General features: G+C 39.1%; 1 protein-coding gene across 7 annotated transcripts in view; it reads right to left on the minus strand.

Annotated features, from left to right (window-relative positions):
• Nmdar1 (NMDA receptor 1) overlaps positions 1-20,928 on the minus strand; it is a 96,911-nt gene that overhangs the window by 34,287 nt on the left and 41,696 nt on the right. For 2 of the 7 annotated variants that reach the window (XM_045765002.2, XM_045765000.2), the window contains exons 3-10: positions 11,817-11,997; positions 11,008-11,133; positions 10,080-10,208; positions 9,458-9,646; positions 9,040-9,140; positions 8,171-8,344; positions 6,441-6,560; positions 4,480-4,648 (exon numbers count right to left, since the gene is read on the minus strand). In XM_045765002.2, the coding sequence (XP_045620958.1) occupies positions 4,480-4,648; positions 6,441-6,560; positions 8,171-8,344; positions 9,040-9,140; positions 9,458-9,646; positions 10,080-10,208; positions 11,008-11,133; positions 11,817-11,984 (1,176 nt within the window). In that variant the 5' untranslated portion in view covers positions 11,985-11,997. Of the gene's footprint in view, positions 1-4,479; positions 4,649-6,440; positions 6,561-8,170; positions 8,345-9,039; positions 9,141-9,457; positions 9,647-10,079; positions 10,209-11,007; positions 11,137-11,816; positions 11,998-16,321; positions 16,520-17,057; positions 18,845-20,928 lie in introns of those variants that run through there. The other 5 variants (XM_045765001.2, XM_045764998.2, XM_069311188.1 and 2 more) reach the window with 4 other exon arrangements.

Below are 20,928 nucleotides of genomic sequence, written 5' to 3' on the forward strand. Positions count from 1 at the left end.
CAAAATTTATTGCCGAGATGGGAGCAATGAGATAGGAGATTGAGCTAATTGATGAAATTGTGTCATGCATTTGGTTTTGAATATATGAAGAACCATATGCATGGTTCTCATTCACTTCATCAAGAGAATTATTGATGAAGTGAGTGAGTGCCTGGCTGTCTTTTGTTTATATGCAGAGAAATGGGAGTGAGTGATGATCCAGTGTGAAAGACCTATATTGTTCTTATACAATACAATCACACATAATAGATTCCCTACTCTCATTCCCCTAGATATGGACACAGACAGACAGCTTGAACACAAATGGGGCAGCAACTTTACCTTGGATAGCTCCCTCAGTAGCAGCCCATAACATATGCACTGATACTGTAGGGCCAAATTTAATACACCAGACATCTGTGATTGACCTACTGGGAGCAGGTACCAGAATCCTGCACCCTCATAGAAGGGTGGGAGCCAAGAGTCATAAGACTCCACACAGTGAGGAAGTCCTCCCAAAATGACTGAAAGTGAGCATAAAAACTTTAAATGCTCATACACAAAATACCTTGGTACTTTTGCATTCCACCACCAGATGTGGAGCTAAGTCAACCATGGATTCAATGAAATCACTGCTTGGTGCCCCATCCAACACAATATCTCCTGAGACCTTTTTTTTTTTGAGTGAGTGGAATGTTGTTTTGGTCCAATGTTGGATATCATGCTTTCTAATACTCTGTGTATTTGTCAGTCATCTTTCATGTCCCATGTTTGTTTTTTAGCCTGCTTCTGCTATGGTTTTGAGGTTATCTTCCTTGGCATGTTGTTTAGCAAGATTATCTGCAGTTTTCTTCTCTGGTGTAGAAAATTCCTCTCTAAGATGGACTCTTCTTTAACTTTTCCATATCTCAGGTGTTGCCTTTGGATATGTCAACAACCAATATTTGAACTCAGAGTTTCTGCACTCTAACAGAGGGTGGTTGGCCAGATACCTTCCTGTCATGCCTCATTCTTTGCATATCTGTGGTTTGGGGATGGTGGTAACATATTCTTGAGTCCTTCTCCACGTTTTACTGGATCTGATGTCCATGGTATCAACATTCTCGGATAAGCTTTTATTCTTTTAATTATACTGTACATGTTTCCCATTTCAGAGTGTAATGTCTGTGATGCTGTGTTGTGGATTCCACTTGTGAGATGCCATAGGATATAAGCTCAGGGAAGCCAATGAGGGTGGTCATCCTAGAAATAGGGTTGAGTAAAATGAAACTCCCTTACTGAGAGTTGGTTCAGCTTGTATTGCCCTGATTCCATTGCTTACCAATGAATTCTGGGAAGTTAGATCAGACTTGAGTATGGTGGTGGTGACTGCCAGTGCCCTGGTTGACTAGCACTACCATCTGGTAATGGGAGGCAGAAGTGGTAAGGAGGTATTTTGGATAGTTGTGAGAGTATGTTTGGCATTTGTTTGTGCCAATTATTTCTCTGAGCATTTTTTGGTGACCACTTTTTAGCTGTTTTGATGTGGTTTCCAAAGTTTGTGGAGTTTTATGACTCCCTTAGCATCCCCACCTCTTTGTAGATGCATGTTTCTGGTATCTGCTCCCAGCATTTAACAAAACATCACAGATGCCTGATGTGTTGAGTTTGGCCCTGGGAAACCAGTGCATAAGCTTTGGGGTGTCAATAGGCCCCTGCTCCCAGATTTGGGGACTGCCCCCCTCCCAGAAGATGCATTTCATCATAATTAATACAAGTTTTACTTTGAGTACTTGTATTTTGTAAGTGATAGAGTAGGGCTTCTAGGAGACATTATTAAGAGAATAAGCATTTGAATCAAGAGACAATAAAAATGAGAATAAAATTCTGAGTACCTTAATATGAATGAATGATTTCCAGGAGTTAATTACAGCTCTAAAGCCCCTTATTAATGAGTAGTCCAGAGTGAACACTGCATTTACTGTTCATTCACAGTGGCAGATATGATATTTGTGTGTCCCAAGTTAGAATATGCAGCACATATTTGGTGTCCACAATGTACCTCAACACGCACATAGACAAAATAGAAAAGTTTAAAAAGCATGCTACTAAATGTCTTTCAGACTTAACAATAAGAGCTATGAGAAAAGGTTGGAGGCACTAAATATGCCAAAACTGAAAAACAGAAAAAAAAGGAATAGGATCACCTCAAATAAAATAATTATACTGTATATAATAATTCATTATGTCAGGGGACAGGCAGCTAGAGTGTATTCATTCATGTTAGGCTTATATCGAGATTCCCACCCCAAGGTCGAATTACTGACCCTGCCCAGGATGCAACCCCACAACACGCTGACCAACTCCTAATTACCTACTTACTGCTAGGTCAACAGGTGCATTAGGTGATAGAAAATGCACCCAACCATTTCTGTCCTGCCCGGGATTTGGACCTGGAATTCTCGAGTGTGTGTCAAGAATGAATCCGACTGTACTACCGGGAACCTTAAGTATGGAAAGTAACTAATAAAATTCATAAGGAGTGATTTTTGGAACCATAATATCAAGAACAAGAGGACACAGTTACAAACTATAAAAACAAGTTAATACAAACACATATTAAATTATTTTTGATAACAGAATGATAGTATAAATTATAGGAAAGGATAGTGTGTGACAACACCACTGGAAGCTTCAAATATCTCTCTGTATGACAAAGATTATTAAACCGACGAGACACCATGAGTATAACATGCATCCTGTAACTACACTTAACTGCACATGTATACACACAAACTGCTGCAAGAAGACCTAGATAACATATTCAGCTTGAGCAAAAAATGACTTTTGAAATCAGTGCAAAGAAATGCCACGTAATGACATGAATAGACCCCACAGAGAATACAAGTTAGTGACAAGGTACTGAAGACATCGGAGAAAGAGATGGATCTGGGTTTGACTATAACTTATAAATAAGTCTCCAAAGCACTATATAAAGTTACATCATGCTCTTATGCAATGCTGGCAATCTTTAGTTGGAATTTAAGTATATGGATGGAAAAATACTGTAGAGCTTATTTGTACCATTCATCAAACCAGAGTTGGAATATGCAGCAGTGGTGCGGTGACTCGCCTGAAGAAACAAATCAAGTTACTGTAGAACGAGTACAGAAGCTGCTACCAAATGGGTTCTGGAACTGTAAGTTGTAAGCTATAAGAGAGAGGATACAAATTTAACCTTACCACTCTGGAAGAAAGAAAAAAGGAAATACATGATATCTACTGAACTTGGAAGATTATCATGGTAGTATGAACAGATGGATAAGGAAGATTTTACTATTTCAGCTACAGGCAGAACAAGAAGACATACACACTCACACTAACACAAAAATCTGTAGAAGATATACAAGAAAATATTTATTTTTAAATTAAGTTGTGGATGGCTGGAATATGCCACAGAATAAGGTGGTTTGTAAAATCTTAGAAAATTTCAATTAGAGTAACTGCAATAAATTGTGAAAAATAAGACAGAAGACCATGAGATTAGGATGTGTAAACCAAATTTTCACCTCAAACTTATGGCTAAGTGTCCTAACAAAATAACCAAATTATAACTTCTAGCTCAATAACTTAAATTAATGTAATACAGTAGAGTATGTGTATTTTTTAACTGCTCAGAAGGTAACAATAGGAGGTGAGCTTCACAGACAAAGCTCTGTCTGTAAAAACAGTCAGTCATGGAACTAGTTATGATTTGATCTTGTTAATATCTTAGCCATAAACATGAGGGCTGTGAAGCTACTTAGTCACTCTTCAAAACCCCTGCCACTATTATGTCACCCAGTAATATGCTAGTTGACGCAGGTTGTCTAACGTCTACCACATGAACTATATAGAGTTGAGAATGATATCCTGAGGATCACTGACACTTTACATAAACAATATCCATGTATGCTACAGCAGGGAATACATACAGACCAGAGATGAAGAGCATGACAATGCAGCCTATTTGTTAAGATGCATCAAACAATTAAACAAAGAAAACATAATACAGGGAATCAGCCATACGAGCATCACCTCCACGATGTGTCTGGTGAGGTGAAAGTGTAACTGTATCGAGAATGCGACTGATGCTGAAGCATTCAAAAAAATTTGGGTATTTCTAACAATGCCCGCAATCAAATTCCTTTAAACTATTACTCTCAAGGTATGTTACACACCATTCAAAAAATGAATAAACCCAAGAAAATGATAACAAATGTAAATTATTTACAATATCATATAGTGATTTTATTAATATATAGCATGAAAATGAAAGGATGCTTGTGAGTCTACTGTTGTTCTCACGAACTGCTGATACAGTAAATGCTAAGGAATACTGAGCACAGCATGATCATGAGCATGGGTCTACTGTGCACAATACATTCATACAACATCTATGATGAAATCTGGGAAATTTAATACACCAAAAATAAATCAGGATGGAAAGAATAAGCTGTATTCTATCATACTTCAACTCACTTTATTGTATTTATATTGTCCAACAGGAACATGTTCTTTCCGTAAACCCGTCGTCTCGTTGAACTCTTGTATGTTTATAACATCGTATTCGGCATTGATCCGGTCGCCATTTTCATCAAAGGCAACTTTACCCGTGAGCCCATTCTTTAGGACCTGTTCTAAAATGTATCTGAAAATAAAGCATTAATTAGATTTGCTAAGAAGTTATATGGTAGCTCTCAAAATTGTAAAGTGCTTAATCTAAAAACCTATATTAAAATAAATAAAAGAACAGAAACATGAGTCAAATTAATTAATGAAAATATTAATTCCAGTCTATCATGAGAAAACATCAAATTAAAAGTTAAAAATTGGAACACTTAGTATATTAAAAGCTCCATAAGAGTCAGCGTCTCAATTGCTTCTGTGCCCATGCGCATTTGTCTAGCCAGGCCATCATTCATACGTCACACAACATGAAGTTGACATACCATGAGAATTAGAGACATTTCAGATGACTGTATTACATAATTGGGGAAGGTAGACATTAGAAAGTCTATCTCAGTTCACAACCAATCCTCCAACTCGCTATAAGACAATCGATATGTCCAGTGCATTAAACATTCATTTCTAACATAAATTTAAATTCAAATTTTTATTCAAAAGAATGTGTGTACAAAGAACATAAGAATAATGTACAATTGTGGGAACAGTAGTTACACATACTGTACTAATGAAACCAATATTACACAAAGCATTTTGGGCAACTTATGGTATCTGTACATGGGATTCAACTACTGCAAACTTCCAAAGTTTATGAGAGTACAGAGCATTGATGTTTTTACATTCTTGCAAAGCCACTAACACGCATAGCGTTTCAGGCAGACAGAACCACTTATAACGATGCCTGTCATGATGTGGACAAAAATAACATAAGCTTGATAAATGATATAAATCCTGGGTGGATCATGAAGAAGCTGACTATGGAAACATTCAAGAGGGTCCTAGCTCAGAAATAGGCCTTCAATGAATATGAAAAACACATTTATAAGTACTTCATTGCTCCCTAAGGTAGGATTTTGCAGTCTAAGGAGTAGCATATAATCAAGTCAGGCAGGGTCACATTCAAGATACTAGTGAACTGATAAACTTTTCAAACATATCCGGATCTGTATTAGGGAGCACTGGAGAGCATCACCCATTTAAAGTTAGCTGCAGAAAGCTTAAATCATACACACTCAAGCCTTCACAAACTCTTCTTGGGAACCCTGAGAGCAGCATGGAATACCCCCCCCTCCTAAACTACCAGTTGACTTGTCAGTCACCTACCCCACCCATTACCAGATGGTATCACCTGAACCAGGACACAGTCCACATCACCAAACATCCTCACGTCATTTCAGACAGAAGAAAACTGTGTGTATAGGAAAGCCCAGGAATAAGGAAGGGACCAGGAGCAAGCAAGTGTGCCTTCTAAGAAATGTGCATCTCATATGCACTCAAAGCCTCTTTCCTGAACTGTTCTCTGCTTCTCCCTTTGACACAAAAAGTTAGCAAATAGCCAGAGGTGGCTTGACAAAGAGGTCTGTATTGTGGTTCATATTGTTGTCAGCTAGTAGAATGGGTAGAAGCCTGACAAACTAACTGGTAATTTGCTGGGGTACTCCTGGGTGATCTCCAGGTTGTCAAGATGGACTTACAGATATTTAAGTCCATATAATCTGACCTATCTACACCTCAATTTAGCTGCCTAATATCCTCCAGTAGTTCCTAGTGCTACTACAATTTTGTAGGGGCATTTGAAAGAAAAGTTTTATAATTTGCCAACACCTCGAATATTGCTCTGTCTGATGGCATGAGTCAGTCCTCCTTAGACTGCGGAACCTTACCTTAATGGGCAACTAAAGTGAGATAGCTCAGAAATGGGGAAATGTTTTGCAGGTGTTGAGAAGGAAGACTGGATAGTGCAGATGTCAACTCACTGGAAGAGCTTTTTGCCTGTTTCCCAGGAAGTGCCAGTGTTGTTACAATCCTGCGGAGGCTGCTCCGTTGTTGTGTTATCGTCATCTCGCAGCTTCTTTATGGCCATTGCTAGTATGTACCTAGGAAAAATTAAAGCCAGGAGTTTTCAAATTAACACATTATATAGTGTTTCAATCATTATTATTTTTCCAATACAAGCCATATGTGCTTTCCTTGCTGGTGTTGTTCTGATGTCTTGCTAATTAATTTTAATTTCCAACTTCTTAATACCTTCTAAGGTTTCTCTCACTGCTTTTCAATTAATGCAGTCAAGCAAGTGGTAATTACCTAAATTAAGAGGCAGCTAAACCAGCACTTTATAAGTGTTGATTCATTCATTAACACTAAACAATGTGGAGATGATCTTAATATGTTTAAGAGTTGTTGATCCTACATGATACAATGGCTTTCTTTGTAAGGGAGTGTAAGGGCAAGAGCTGGTAAACCATACTTTACAGTACGAACTCATGAAACCCATCCTTATTGACCAGACCACACACTAGAAGTTGAAGGGACGACGACGTTTCGGTCCGTCCTGGACCATTCTCAAGAAGTCACAATCGACTTGAGAATGGTCCAGGACGGACCGAAACGTCGTCGTCCCTTCAACTTCTAGTGTGTGGTCTGGTCAACATACTTCAGCCACGTTATTGTGACTCATCGCCTGCAAACCCGTCCTTACTTTCTTATTTTCAGTATAGGTACATTACTCTAAACCACGGGATGTAGAACCAGTATGCATTTATAAACACTTCAAACACAGGAATGCCCATGTGGGACCGGCATCATATTTTTGCATTGGCAGGACTCAAGAAATAATCAAAGTGCATACATTATATTTATCTAAACACAGAAAAAGAGCTAACACACAAACCAGGAAAAGTCTCTCACTCACCCAATTAATGATTACAGTTCCAGTCACTCAGATATAAATGGAGGTCAATAATCTCACACAGGGAGGTGGGTACCTCACGAGCACACACCATACAACCTGTGTGTGTGTGTAGAGTCTCAGCCCTCTCTCGTGGAGTGCAGGGACACTCCTCTCATGAAAATGTGCCGGAAAACTTTACACATGGAATCATTCTCATTTACTAATACATACTCTCAAACACAAATGCAACATAAAATTTAACACAAATAAAACAAACTGGTATTTTAACTAAAAGAAACATTTACATTAATAACAACAAAAGCTAAACTTTATATACCAGTTATCCCGCCAAACACACACCAAAACTACGACGTTGGTACAACGTTCGAACAAGTTTTAACACCTAACCAGTTATAACAACCAATATAGCAAGTTGTAACAACATTCTAATATGTCATAAACACATTAAGCCAAGATGTAACAACTAGATTACAAGTTGTAACAAGCGAAAAATAGAGATAGTGTCGGTTTGTGTTTCCAGGGATTACATCTTAAAGGATACAATATATATATATGCCTAAGGATATACAATATACAGCATATGCTATACACACCACACATGCTATGTATATTATGCATTCTAAAATTGTACATAAACCTACTAACAAAACTATATAATGTATATAAACTATATAAACTATGTACAGTACCACAGTGTGTTTACCGGTGAGCTTGCTGCCAAATCTGTGCATTAAATTCAGACAAACATAAAGAGAAAGATCCTCTAAGAATAAATCATTCAAATGTAGGACTCACAAACTGTCTGTGATGTGAGCATCCTCATCAGAGGCATTGACAAGTTTGAGACCGATGGCTCCCGCTGGAACGTGCTCGGCATTGAGAGCCTGCTCAGTCACCACCCACACGTACCCTCGCCCAGTCATGTTCATGTAGCTAGCATCATGGAAGATGGTTCCAGCATCCTCCTTGCTGTAAGAAAGATGAAGATGAAACATTGTCTAAGAAAGCCAGTTTACAGAAATAGAACAAGTGTAAACAAATTTATGAAGTACAGGGCAGAAAACAGGAAGGCAGTGAGTGTAGATAAAACAGCATCTTTCTGAGCAAGCTACTCAGTCACTTCCTTGGGCTATGTACTGCTCTCACAAAGACATGAATGTCATCATACCGGCCAGGTTTGTGCGTCTTCTTATTCTTACCTTCTATTTTATTCTTACGTTCCTCTTATTCTTACCTTCTTCTTTCTCTTACTCTCTTACTTGCTCCTCACCTTTTATCTCACTCTCTTACCTTATTTATTTGTCTGTCCCTTCCTCTCTTTCTATTACACAACTTGATAATGGTCCAGGTTTGACCAAAATGTCATCGTTTCTCCATTTTCTTGATGTGTGGTTTGGTCATCATTATTGTAATTATCCCCACTAATCTGTGTTGTTCCATATTCAGCCTGCACACCACCAAAATCCACAAACACATTTCAAAACTTAGTATAAAAATGCTTACCCTTGTACCATCAAATCAATGTAACCCAATGTTGTGTTAATTATATACTGGACTCCGACGAACAAATAAGGAATAGCAGGTCATCAGAACAACTTAAGATAGGAAATAACAGCAGAAGAAGTTGATTACCTGCCCTTTAAAAACCCTAATTTGTTACTTACTTCGCATAGAGCAGAATGACACGAGCTGAGGCCTCCCGCATCTCCTTGAGCTTGTCCACAAATGAATTAAGGCCAGGCTCAAATTCTATTACATTTTCCATCTGCAAGTGCATGTAATATATAAGTATAGTATAGCATAAACACAATTTTCAAGAGCTGATCCCTATACAGCATCTAGAAATCCAACATTCTGTTTGTAACTCACCTTGTATGTATGTACTTTTACCTGAATAAACATTTATTTATTTATTACACTGTGCTCAAAGGTGTCATGTGATTATTCTTCAATAATATGAGACTATATTAGTGGCAATACATATTTTATATCTCTAAATTTCTTCGTTGTTTTAACGTCTTCAGATTCTAACATACGAATAACAACAGTGGTACACTGAGCTGATAAGTGTGTTTGACTAACTTTTATATCCTTATCGTCTTCGTGGCTCTGTGCCTGGTTCTGGAAGCGTGTGAGGAGGGCACGTCCGTCGGTGTCCGAAGAGTGAACAAAGACGACTTGTGTGTATTGAAAGGTTTTGAGGAGCTCTACCCATACATCTGCCTGGTGACTGTATGGTGGCACTGTCCGCAGGAATGAGACATGGATGTTCTGTGGACAGTTTACAAAGTCCAATGTATTATGATAATTATGGTATCACCAAACAAACAGCTACTAAAAGATCTAAATTATGTTTTTATCTTTTAATTTCTATCATGATTTGTTTAAGCTTGTTATTTTACTGAGAAAACCCTTATTTAAAATTACATTATTAATTTATTACCAATGCAAAAAAAATAGGATGTCAATAAAATTGAAATTGAACTTTCTGATTTGTTCCTTGGTTACTCGGGAAACAACTGAGGTGCTTAGCTCTAACAGCTACTGCAATATCATTCATGAATTTGCCTTCTATAAACACAAAATATATATTTTAAGTCTTATGTACAATTACTGTACAGTAATCTATTATCAATGCAAAAATGAACTAGGATGCTAACTATTAATTCAATTCTATCTGCTTTGAATCATGTCGATTATCCACCTTATCAGAGAAGGCAGAGTCCCTGGAGGAGATGCCAATGACAGGGATATGGTAGAAGCCACTGGTGTAGGAGACTGCGGCTGGTGACAGGTCGCCGTTGAGGGGGTGAGACACCACCACCGCATACACCTGTAAATGCCATTGCCATTAACACAATCTCATACAATAACAATAACAATAATAATAATAATAATAGTAATACAATTTTGATTATATAAAATACATTTGAACACGATACAGTGGAGTATTCATAAGTACACAGTATAAGTTAAGCCATATAAATCTTCCAGGGTATAAAAAAAGGTCTGTTCTCATAAAGAAAATGAACTGTATGGTATTTATTATTTTCTTTATTATTTTCATATTACTTACTGTATATTCTGGCAGTATAAGTTGACATTTGACAACCACTGACACCACCCAACAAACTCTGACCACCTGACTTCCCTGACAACTACTGACATCACCTGTCTTCCACTTACACCACCTGCCTTATGTGGTAAATATTCGTTAAGCTACAGTATAATTATGTGGTACTGTAGTGTATTCCTTACAGTGGGGCATGGGAAGTGGTGCTGCCTTATTTTTTTTTGGGGGGGGGGGGTCATTTTATTAAGCAAATATAGGCCTAAACCTTAATTACACCTCTAAATTTTTGGGGTCGACTTAATGCCAGCATATATGGTAATCAAATGTTCAAATTGAGCTCCTTCTACAGTAATACACTCTGAGATTGGTTGCAGCTCTATGTAACATTCTGACATAAATTTTTCTATAATTGCCAATTTTAAATTGTCAGGAGTATGTGGTGTGGAAGTCTGTAACATTAATTGAAACTGTAAATATATACTGTAATATAATATTATATAATATAATATAATATTGGTTATAATATAACCATAAAAGACAAAAGACAGCTGTAACTCACCGATTTGGAGACTAGTTTTTTGCAGACATCGAGAGCTGTGCGGATGGGGTTGGAGTCCATGAGCATGGTGACGTCCTTCAACAACGTTTTGTTGGGGTCCACGTATGACCTGTTAACGTTTATCTGCTGCTGGCAACACGTGAGAACATCAGTTGAAGCTGAGCGTTTGGCTCACAGGTTCACAGACTTTGATAATTCAAGCTTAAATACTTCTGAACTGTCTTTTTTTTTTTTTTTTTTTGAGTTCATACCTGGCCTTTCTTGAGCCACAAATAATCTCTTGCATTTGTGGCAATAAATCAGGTGAACTGTTCTATGTTCTCTTGCATAAATATTAATTTCAAATTTGCATAAAAAACTTGTAACATTAAGTATCTTAATTCATTTCACAGTGAAGCCATCTACAACAGCTCAGGTGAATTAGTATTAACAAGTAGCGTAATTGTGACATTTATTAATCTCTGGAACTATCACATGATTAACTAGAACTAGCAAATCACTAACTTAATCATCACTAAAGATATTGAGAGAAAGAAATTACAACCTAACCCTAAGAACTTTAAAGGGTTTGTTGCAATTGTTGTGGATTGCATTTTAGGGATGATCAATAGTTACCTAGGAGAAACTCAATAATCCTAGCATGCTGCCTGATAGTGAAAACATGGGAAACTTAAAGTCTAATTTTTTGTATAACAAAGTTTCATTTGAGCCATATTAACTTTGGAAAATAATTTTACTGGAACTTAATTTTACTTATGACACTAGCTTAATTGTAAATGAAGATGTTTATCCCGCTGTGATTTACTTACCGATATAGTCAACTTGAAGTGAGCGTCAGATTCCGTGTCAGAAAGGATGCCACCGATGTTGAAACTCCGGATGTCAGAGGAGTCCGCGTCAGGGGAGGAGAGCACCGGGCTGAGCACACACCCCAGCGTGGCCACCACCACCACCGCTGCCCCCACCACCTGCCCCATCACCTCATGCCTCCTGTAAAAGAAAACATTATTACACAAATGTGGGGTAGTATGTGGGGGTCTGAATGTGGGGGTCTGTAGTCCTATCAATGATTATTCCTGAGGTTAGTGGAGAGGGTTATGATTGTCCAGATGTGGTCAAGAATAGAGGCAGTCATTTCCGTAATTCTGGTAGGTATAGTGATCAAGGGGGGTATAAAGATGCAGGAGTTCATAAAGTTGAGGAAACTAGTAACTTGAGGGGTTATTAGATTTGGCAGAGGTCAATATTAAAATCACCTGAGTGTGTTAGTTTTTTTTTTTTAAGTTTGTTGCTTATTCAATTTCTGAGGTTGGAGTTAAAATTAGTTACTTCTGTAGTTAGGAATTCTGTACACTGCTCCCACAGTTAAGTATCCCTCAAGTTAAATGTAACTCAAACAAAGGGCAAGAGCTTCAAGTCACAATGTAGGACAGAAAACAAAACTCTTTTTTTTTTTTTACCCATAGGACAATAAACCCATGGAATCAACTACGTACGTGCTGAAGCCATAAATGCCAAGACATTACTAGAGTTCAAAATTCAGCTGGAAAAAATCATCAAGACTAAGAAAGACCTTCGACAAACTGCTAGCTTCCCCATTGGTGCCACTAGATACAGTAGCCCTCAGGTAAATTCAGGGAAATTCTGAGTCTAGATTCACTAGTACAGATATGAAGGCTCTTTTTTTCTAATATGGCTATACTGTATATTTGTAAGGCAGTTACGTCTTTGCAACAACCTGGTACATAATTACACTCTGGAAGCTAGTTTGCTTTGAATTAAAGTATAAAACGTTCCTCCTGAAGGAAATTTTAAGTTGTTATAATAATAATAATAATAATAATAATCATATCAAAGACATTACCATTACTTAATAATATGCTTAATTCATAGTGTTTCTGCCCTAAACGGAATGCGTGTTAGTGGCTTTACAAGAATGTAAGAACACCAATGTTATGTACTCCCACAAACCAATGTATCTTCTTGAATATATATAATTTTCTGAATAAATATATTATTAAATAACTCAAAATAATAATAATAATAATGGTCATTCAAAAGTATGTTTGTACAAAGAACATAAAAGTAATGCACAATGTATGTATGTGCCTCTTCACTTATGAGTTTAGTAGGAAAACTACTGCCACTGTAACTTGCAAAATGTCAAGATGGTGAACAAATTGGAATGTTGCAACTATCATAATGATGCAAATATTAAGAAGGTGGACATATGAGGACGGTGCAAATATAATAATGATGCAAGTACTGTACGGTATTAGGACACTGAATTGCAATGGAACTCCCAACCTTAAGCACTTTCTAGAGGGTTGTAACATAACACATGGGCACCACACTAGCCACAAATATCTACAGTACTGTATTTGATATTCCAAGAGTGCGACTTAACCAAAGTAGAAATGTTCTGCAAATCAAGTGTCCCAAAATGTGGCATGACCTCCCTAATCACATCAAAGTATGTCCCCCTCTCAGCCAGTTTAATAGAAACTAAGAACTATCGTCAACTCCATGTAACCTACCTTACTTCGTAAATGTTAAACTATGTTTTGCTGTCATTGAACATTAATTATTGCACCTGTACTACTTACTGTTGGTATCTGTCATGCAAAAATTTAATACAAATTTGAATTCCTTTTGTTTATTCTCTGAAAATGAATCCAGTATCTCTTGTTCTGTTGCGATTTCTGCCGTTTCAATCTCCATGTAATAATTGTCATTTTTCTATATTTCTCTACAGTACATACTTCAATTCAGTTTTGCTTTTGATCTCACTTAGTTTTAAGTTCTTTAGTTTTTACAATTTTTGTTTTCCACATTATGGCTGAAATACTCTGTGTATTAGTGACTTTATGCATAGTACTTGCCTCACCTTTAAGTCTTACATTCTTCATATATCCTATGTAATATGTACTGTATGTACTTTTGCCTAAATAAAAATTATTATTATTATTATTATTATTATTATTATTATTATTGGTAAGAAATTAATCCAAATGGTATAAACTAATGTAAATGGTATGAACAAATGTAACTGGTAAAAATGAATGTAAATGGTATGACTAAATGTAATTGGTATGACTAAATGTAATTGGTATAAATGAATGTTATTGGTACAGACAAATGTAACAGGTACAAATGAATGTAAATAGGATGAATGAATGTAATTGTATGAATTAATGTAATTTTACAAAATAATGTAATAGATATGAATGAATGTAATTGGTACGAAAGAATGTTACTGGTACGAATGACTGCAACTGATTCAAGCGCAATTGGTACAAATGAATGTAATTTGTACAAATTAATGTTTAATTGGTACAAATTAATGTTTAATTGATACAAATTAATGTTTAACTGGTATTAACTGGTATAAACAAATGTCATTGTAAGTAATCAACAGACAACATTTCTTCCACTACCTCCTACTTGAAACTAATACTGAAGTGGTAATCTGTTGTGAGCAGCAAACAAAGTGCAGCTCCGAGAAACAAAACATCACCTTTTTGAAAGCTCAAACAAATTAAAAGGTTAAATAAAAAAATAAATGATTTGCTAATGTAAAAGCCTTAACAAAAAAAAAAGTCTGGTTCAATGACCATATTGGTAGAGAAGGTTTAGGTCACAGATAAAGGTTGTAGGAGGTCACTGATAAGGCAAGGATCATAAGTAGAGAGGCCAGGGTCATTGGTAGAGAGGCCAGGGTCACTGGTAGAGAGGCCGGGGGTCACTGGTAGAGAGGCCGGGGGTCACTGGTAGAGAGGCCGGGGGTCACTGGTAGAGAGTCCGGGGTCACTGGTTGGGAGACCAGATGCACAGTTAGAAAGGTTGGGGTCACAGGTAGAGAGGTTAGGGGTCACAGGTAGAGAGGTTAGGGGTCACAGGTAGAGGCTGGGGGTCACAGATAGAGAAGACGGGGTCATAGAGAGGCCAGGTCGTACTGTAATGGGCATGCCCTATACCCCAGTGGCTTCCATTGGCTGCCAGGGTACACCCATACCCACTACTCAATTGTTGGTTTCCTCTCCGAGTTCCATGTACACTACAGTACTTCCCCTTCCCATATTGGTATCCCGCTGCCACACCTGTTACACATGCATCCCACTGCCACACCTGTCACACATGCATCCCACTGCCACACACCTGTCACACATGCATCCCACTGCCACACCTGTCACACATGCATCCCACTGCCACACCTGTCACACATGCATCCCACTTCCACACACCTGTCACACATGCATTCCGCTGCCACACCTGTCACAATGTAACTATTATTTACGTATTTATTTATTTATATACAAGAAGTTACATTGGGTTGTGAGAGTATATAACATTTGTGTTTCTTACATTCTTGCAAAGTCACTAACACGCATAGCTTTTCAGGGAGGTCCTTAATCTAACAGATAATGGTAAGAATATTAATAGGTACATTGTAGCCAAATTTGAGTTCAACATAATAACTATAATATAAATTGATAGTGTTGATTATACTGGTGAAGTTGCATGTCTCAAGTACTGTATTAAAATTGGGTAGCACAAGCTACCAAGTACTAAAGTACTAAAAAGTACTTTAGTACTTTAGTGTGGTACTTAAGTACTTGGTAACACATGGTACAATGTGAGTTTGGAGCACAAGGTATGACACTATGAGGATGAAAGTAGGGACTTTTTGGTTTTACTTTTGTATAAAGCATTGGTTGGACAATTTTTATTTAATTCACCGGAGAGTGACTTCCTTAGACTGAGTTCTTTTATTTGCATGAGTGTTTGCACAGATTTAGTCTGACTCTGGAGATATCGGATACTGTATTTATTTCTGGCGTGGTACTCATGGGTTCTATTACATCTATCCAGGGAGAGTTTCAGATCAAGATTAGCATTTAGGAACAAGGTTTTGTACATGTAAACAGCACAAAAGAAGGTGTGGAGTAAATGTATGTTTAACATGTTTAGGGATTTAATCAGAGGGGCTGTGTGTTGTCTGACAATTGAGTTTTTATTATAGTTATGATTAGCAGATTTTTGCTGGGTGATGATGGGCTTGCGATAATTTACCGCAGTATCCTATCTAGTATAGGGATAGACTAGCGAGTAGTACAGTAAAAGAAGAGCAGAGTGGGAAATATAATATCTGATTTTAGAGAGTATACCAACAGTTTCTGACACTTTTTTTGACTGTGTTTCGACTTTTCACCAACAAAAAAAAAAAATTTCACCAACCAAACAATTCCAAATCATCCAACAAAAATATTCCAAATCCACCAACAAAAATTCATTGTGGAACACTGTGGCACACCCAAAGTAAGAAGAGATGGTAGTGGAACACTGTGGCCTGCCCCAGGTGGGAAGAGGGGGTAGTGGAACACTGTGGCCTGCCCCAGGTGGGAAGAGGGGGTAGTGGAACACTGTGGCCTGCCCCAAGTGGGAAGAGGTGGCCCCAGGGAGGACCGAGGCAGGAAGTCAGTGATAAGGAGCAGGAGTTCGATGACACCCATGCGGGCGGTGAGAGATAAGGTAAGTGACTGCCGGCCAAAGTTTGTCCTTCCTGTGTGTGGGGGGGGGGGAGGAAAGAGGCAGGTGTGTGGGGAGGAAGTTGGGGTGAGGAGGGGAAGGAACGTGTCAAGAGGGGAAGCTGGGGTGGGGATGGAGAGGTGTGTGTGGGGGGATGAGGTTGGGGGAGGGGGAAGCATGTGTTCATGGAGGGACGCTGGGGAGGGGAGGCAGGTGTGTCTGGAGGACGATGGATGGAGGGGAGGGGAGGCAGGTGTGTCTGGAGGACGATGGATGGAGGGGAGGGGAGGCAGGTGTGTCTGGAGGACGATGGATGGAGGGGAGGGGAGGGGAGGCAGGTGTGTCTGGAGGACGATGGATGGAGGGGAGGGGAGGGGAGGCAGGTGTGTCTGGAGGACGATGGATGGAGGGGAGGGGAGGCAGGTGTGTCTGGAGTCCATGGTATGGACTCCAGGCGGGAGCTGCATACTCCAGGATTGGTCTGACATAAGTGGTATACAAGGTCCTGAACGATTCCTTACACAAGTTTCTAAAGGCAGTTCTTATGTTGGTGAATCTAGCATATGCCGCTGCTGATATCCTTTTGGTGTGGGCTTCTGGGGACAGGTTCAGTGTGATATCAACCCCCTAGATTTTTCTCTATTTGTCTCTTGCAGAATTTCACCTCCGAGATGGTACCTTGTGTTCTGCCTCCTGCTCCCTTCACCTAATTTCATTATTTTACACTTTCCTGAGTTAAACTTTAGTAGCCATCTTTTGGACCATTCCTCCAGTTTGTCCAGGTCATCCAGTAATCTCTGTCTATCTTCATCTGTCTTGATTGCTTCTCATAATTTTTGCATCATCAGCAAATATTGAGATGAATGAGTCTATACCTTCTGGAAGATCATTTACCCATATTAGATACAGGATGGGTTCAAGTACAGAGCCTGTGGGACTCCGCTGGTGACATCTCGCCACTCTGATGTCTCCCTCCTCAGAGTTACTTGCTGTTGTTGTTGTTTTAGATTCAGCTACTGGGAACAAAAAGTTCCAAGTAATACGGACTATGGTGAGCCCGTAGTGGACTTACCTGACACAGGAGCGGGGCTGTAACGGAGTGACTCGCTGTTTTCTGTTGCTTAGATACTCCCTTATCCACTGGAGCACCTTTTAAGTCCTGCCTGTTGCTCCAACTTTTGTAACAGCCTTTTATGGGGTACAAAGGCTTTCTGACAGTTCAAGAAAATGCAGACTGCTCACCCTTCTCTTTCTTTGCATAATTTTTAAACCCATGCTGGTGGTGTGTTACAAAGCTCTTTCCCTCCAGATGTTCTACAAACCTTTTCCTCACGATCTTCTCCATCACCCTGCATGTTATACAAGTTAGGGAAACTGGCCTGTAGTCCAGTGCCTCTTGCCTGTCACCCTTTTTTGTATATTGGGACTACATCAGCTGTCTTCCAGCTTTCCGGTAGGTTTCCTGTTTCCAGTGACCTGTTATACACAATAGAGAGTGGCACACTTAGTGCTTCTGCACCCTCTTTTAGTATCCATGGTGAGATTCTATCAGGCCCAACAGCCTTTGTCACATTCAGCTCCAACAGATTCCTTTTGACCTCATCACTGGTGAGGTCAAATTCCTCCAAGCCTGCTGGTTTGCCGCCTCCTCCCTTAGTATAGGGACTTCTCATTGTTCTATTGTGAAGACCTCCTGAAATGTCTTGTTGAGTTCATCACACACCTCCTTGTCATTTTCTGTGTATCTATTCTCCCCTTTTCTCAGTTTCATCACTTGTTCCTTCACTGCTGTCTTCCTCCTAATGTGGCTGTGGAGCAGTTTTGGTTGGGTCTTGGCTTTACTCGCGATGTCATTTTTTTTTTTTTTTTGAGATATATACAAGAGTTGTTACATTCTTGTACAGCCACTAGTACGCGTAGCGTTTCGGGCAGGTCCCTGGAATACGATCCCCTGCCGCGAAGAATTGTTTTTTCATCCAAGTACACATTTTACTGTTGCGTTAAACAGAGGCTACAATTAAGGAATTGCGCCCAGTAAATCCTTCCCGGCCAGGATACGAACCCATGACATAGCGCTCGCGGAACGCCAGGCGAGTGTCTTACCACTACACCACGGAGACTGTATTTTCATACTGTCTCTGCTTCTCTCCTCACTCTGAGGTACTCATTTCTGGCCATCTGGTATTTCTCCCTGCTCTCTAGTGTTCTGTTATTCCTGTAGTTTCTCCATGTGTGTAGAGGAGACGGAGAGAGATGGGGTGGCAGATGTATATAGGAGGCGGTGAGGGGGGAGGTAGGAGGTACAAGAGTGTCAACAAATAGGCGGCTTTGTTTACATGCATAAAACAAGTGAGAAGCGCAGTAATAAATTTAAATTTAATACAATGTAATTACAAAATTTAAATACAACAGTAGGAACAGCAACAACAACAACAGTAGCAGCAACAACAACAACAGTAGCAGCAACAATAACAACAACAGTAGCAGCAACAATAGGCAACAACAGTAGCAGCAACAACAACAACAGTAGCAGCAGCAACAACAGTAGCAGCAACAACAACAATAACAACAACAGTAGCAGCAACAACAACAACAGTAGGAGCAACAACAATAACAACAGTAGGAGCAACAACAATAACAACAGCAGCAGCAACAACAATAACAACAGCAGCAGCAACAACAAAAACAACAGCAGCAACAACAACAATAACAACAGTAGGATCAGCAACAACAACAACAACAACAGCAGTAACAACAACAATAACAACAACAACAACAGCAGCAGCAGCAGCAACAACAACAACAGCAGCAACAACAATAACAACAGTCGGAACAGCAACAACAACAACAACAGCAGCAGCAACAACAACAGTAGCAGCAACAACAACAGTAGCAGCAACAACAACAGCAGCAGCAACAGCAACAACAACAGCAAAAACAATAACAACAGTAGGAACAGCAACAACAACAACAGCAGCAGCAACAACAACAGTAGCAGCAACAACAACAGTAGCAGCAACAACAACAGTAGCAGCAACAACAACAGCAGCAGCAACAGCAACAACAACAGCAGCAACAACAATAACAACAGTAGGAACAGCAGCAACAACAACAACAGCAGCAGCAACAACAATAACAACAGCAGCAACAATAACAATAACAACAGTAGCAGCAACAACAACAACAGTAGGAGCAGCAACAACAACAACAACAACAGTAGGAGCAGCAACAACAACAACAACAACAGCAGCAGCAACAACAACAACAGTAGGAGCAACAACAACAGCAGCAGCAGCAGCAGCAGCAGCAAAAACAATAACAACAGTAGCAGCAACAACAATAACAACAGTAGCAGCAACAACAATAACAACAGCAGCAGCAACAACAATAACAACAGTAGCAGCAACAACAATAACAACAGCAGCAGCAGCAGCAGCAGCAGCAACAACAATAACAGTAGCAACAACAACAATAACAACAGTAGCAGCAACAACAACAATAACAACAGTAGCAGCAGCAACAATAACAACAGTAGCAGCAACAACAACAGCAGCAACAACAACAATAACAACAGTAGCAGCAACAACAATAACAACAGTAGCAGCAGCAACAATAACAACAGTAGGAGCAACAACAACAACAACAGCAGCAGCAACAACAATAACAACAGTAGCAGCAACAACAATAACAACAGTAGCAGCAACAACAATAACAACAGTAGCAGCAACAACAATAACAACAGTAGCAGCAACAACAATAACAACAGTAGCAGCAACAACAATAACAACAGCAGCAGCAGCAACAATAACAGTAGCAACAACAACAATAACAACAGTAGCAGCAGCAACAACAATAACAGTAGCAACAACAACAATAACAACAGTAGCAGCAACAACAACAATAACAACAGTAGGAACAACAACAACAGTAGCAGCAGCAACAATAACAACAGTAGCAGCAACAACAACAGCAGCAACAAAAACAATAACAACAGTAGCAGCAACAACAATAACAACAGTAGCTGCAGCAACAACAATAACAACAGTAGCAGCAACAACAACAGTAGCAGCAACAACAACAGCTGCAGCAACAACAACAGCAGCAACAATAACAACAGTAGGAGCAACAACAGTAACAACAGTAGCAACAACAATAACAAAAGTAGGAGCAACAACAATAACAACAGTAGCAGCAGCAACAATAACAACAGTTGGAGCAACAACAATAACAACAGTAGGAGCAACGACAATAACAACAGTAGCAGCAACAACAACAACAGCAACAACAATAACAACAGTAGCAGCAACAATAACAACAGTAGCAGCAACAACAACAACAATAACAACAGTAGGAGCAACAACAATAACAACAGTAGGAGCAGCAACAACAACA

This window comes from Procambarus clarkii, chromosome 69, assembly GCF_040958095.1.
Source record: "Procambarus clarkii isolate CNS0578487 chromosome 69, FALCON_Pclarkii_2.0, whole genome shotgun sequence".
In the NCBI taxonomy this organism is placed as follows: Eukaryota; Metazoa; Arthropoda; class Malacostraca; order Decapoda; family Cambaridae; genus Procambarus; species Procambarus clarkii.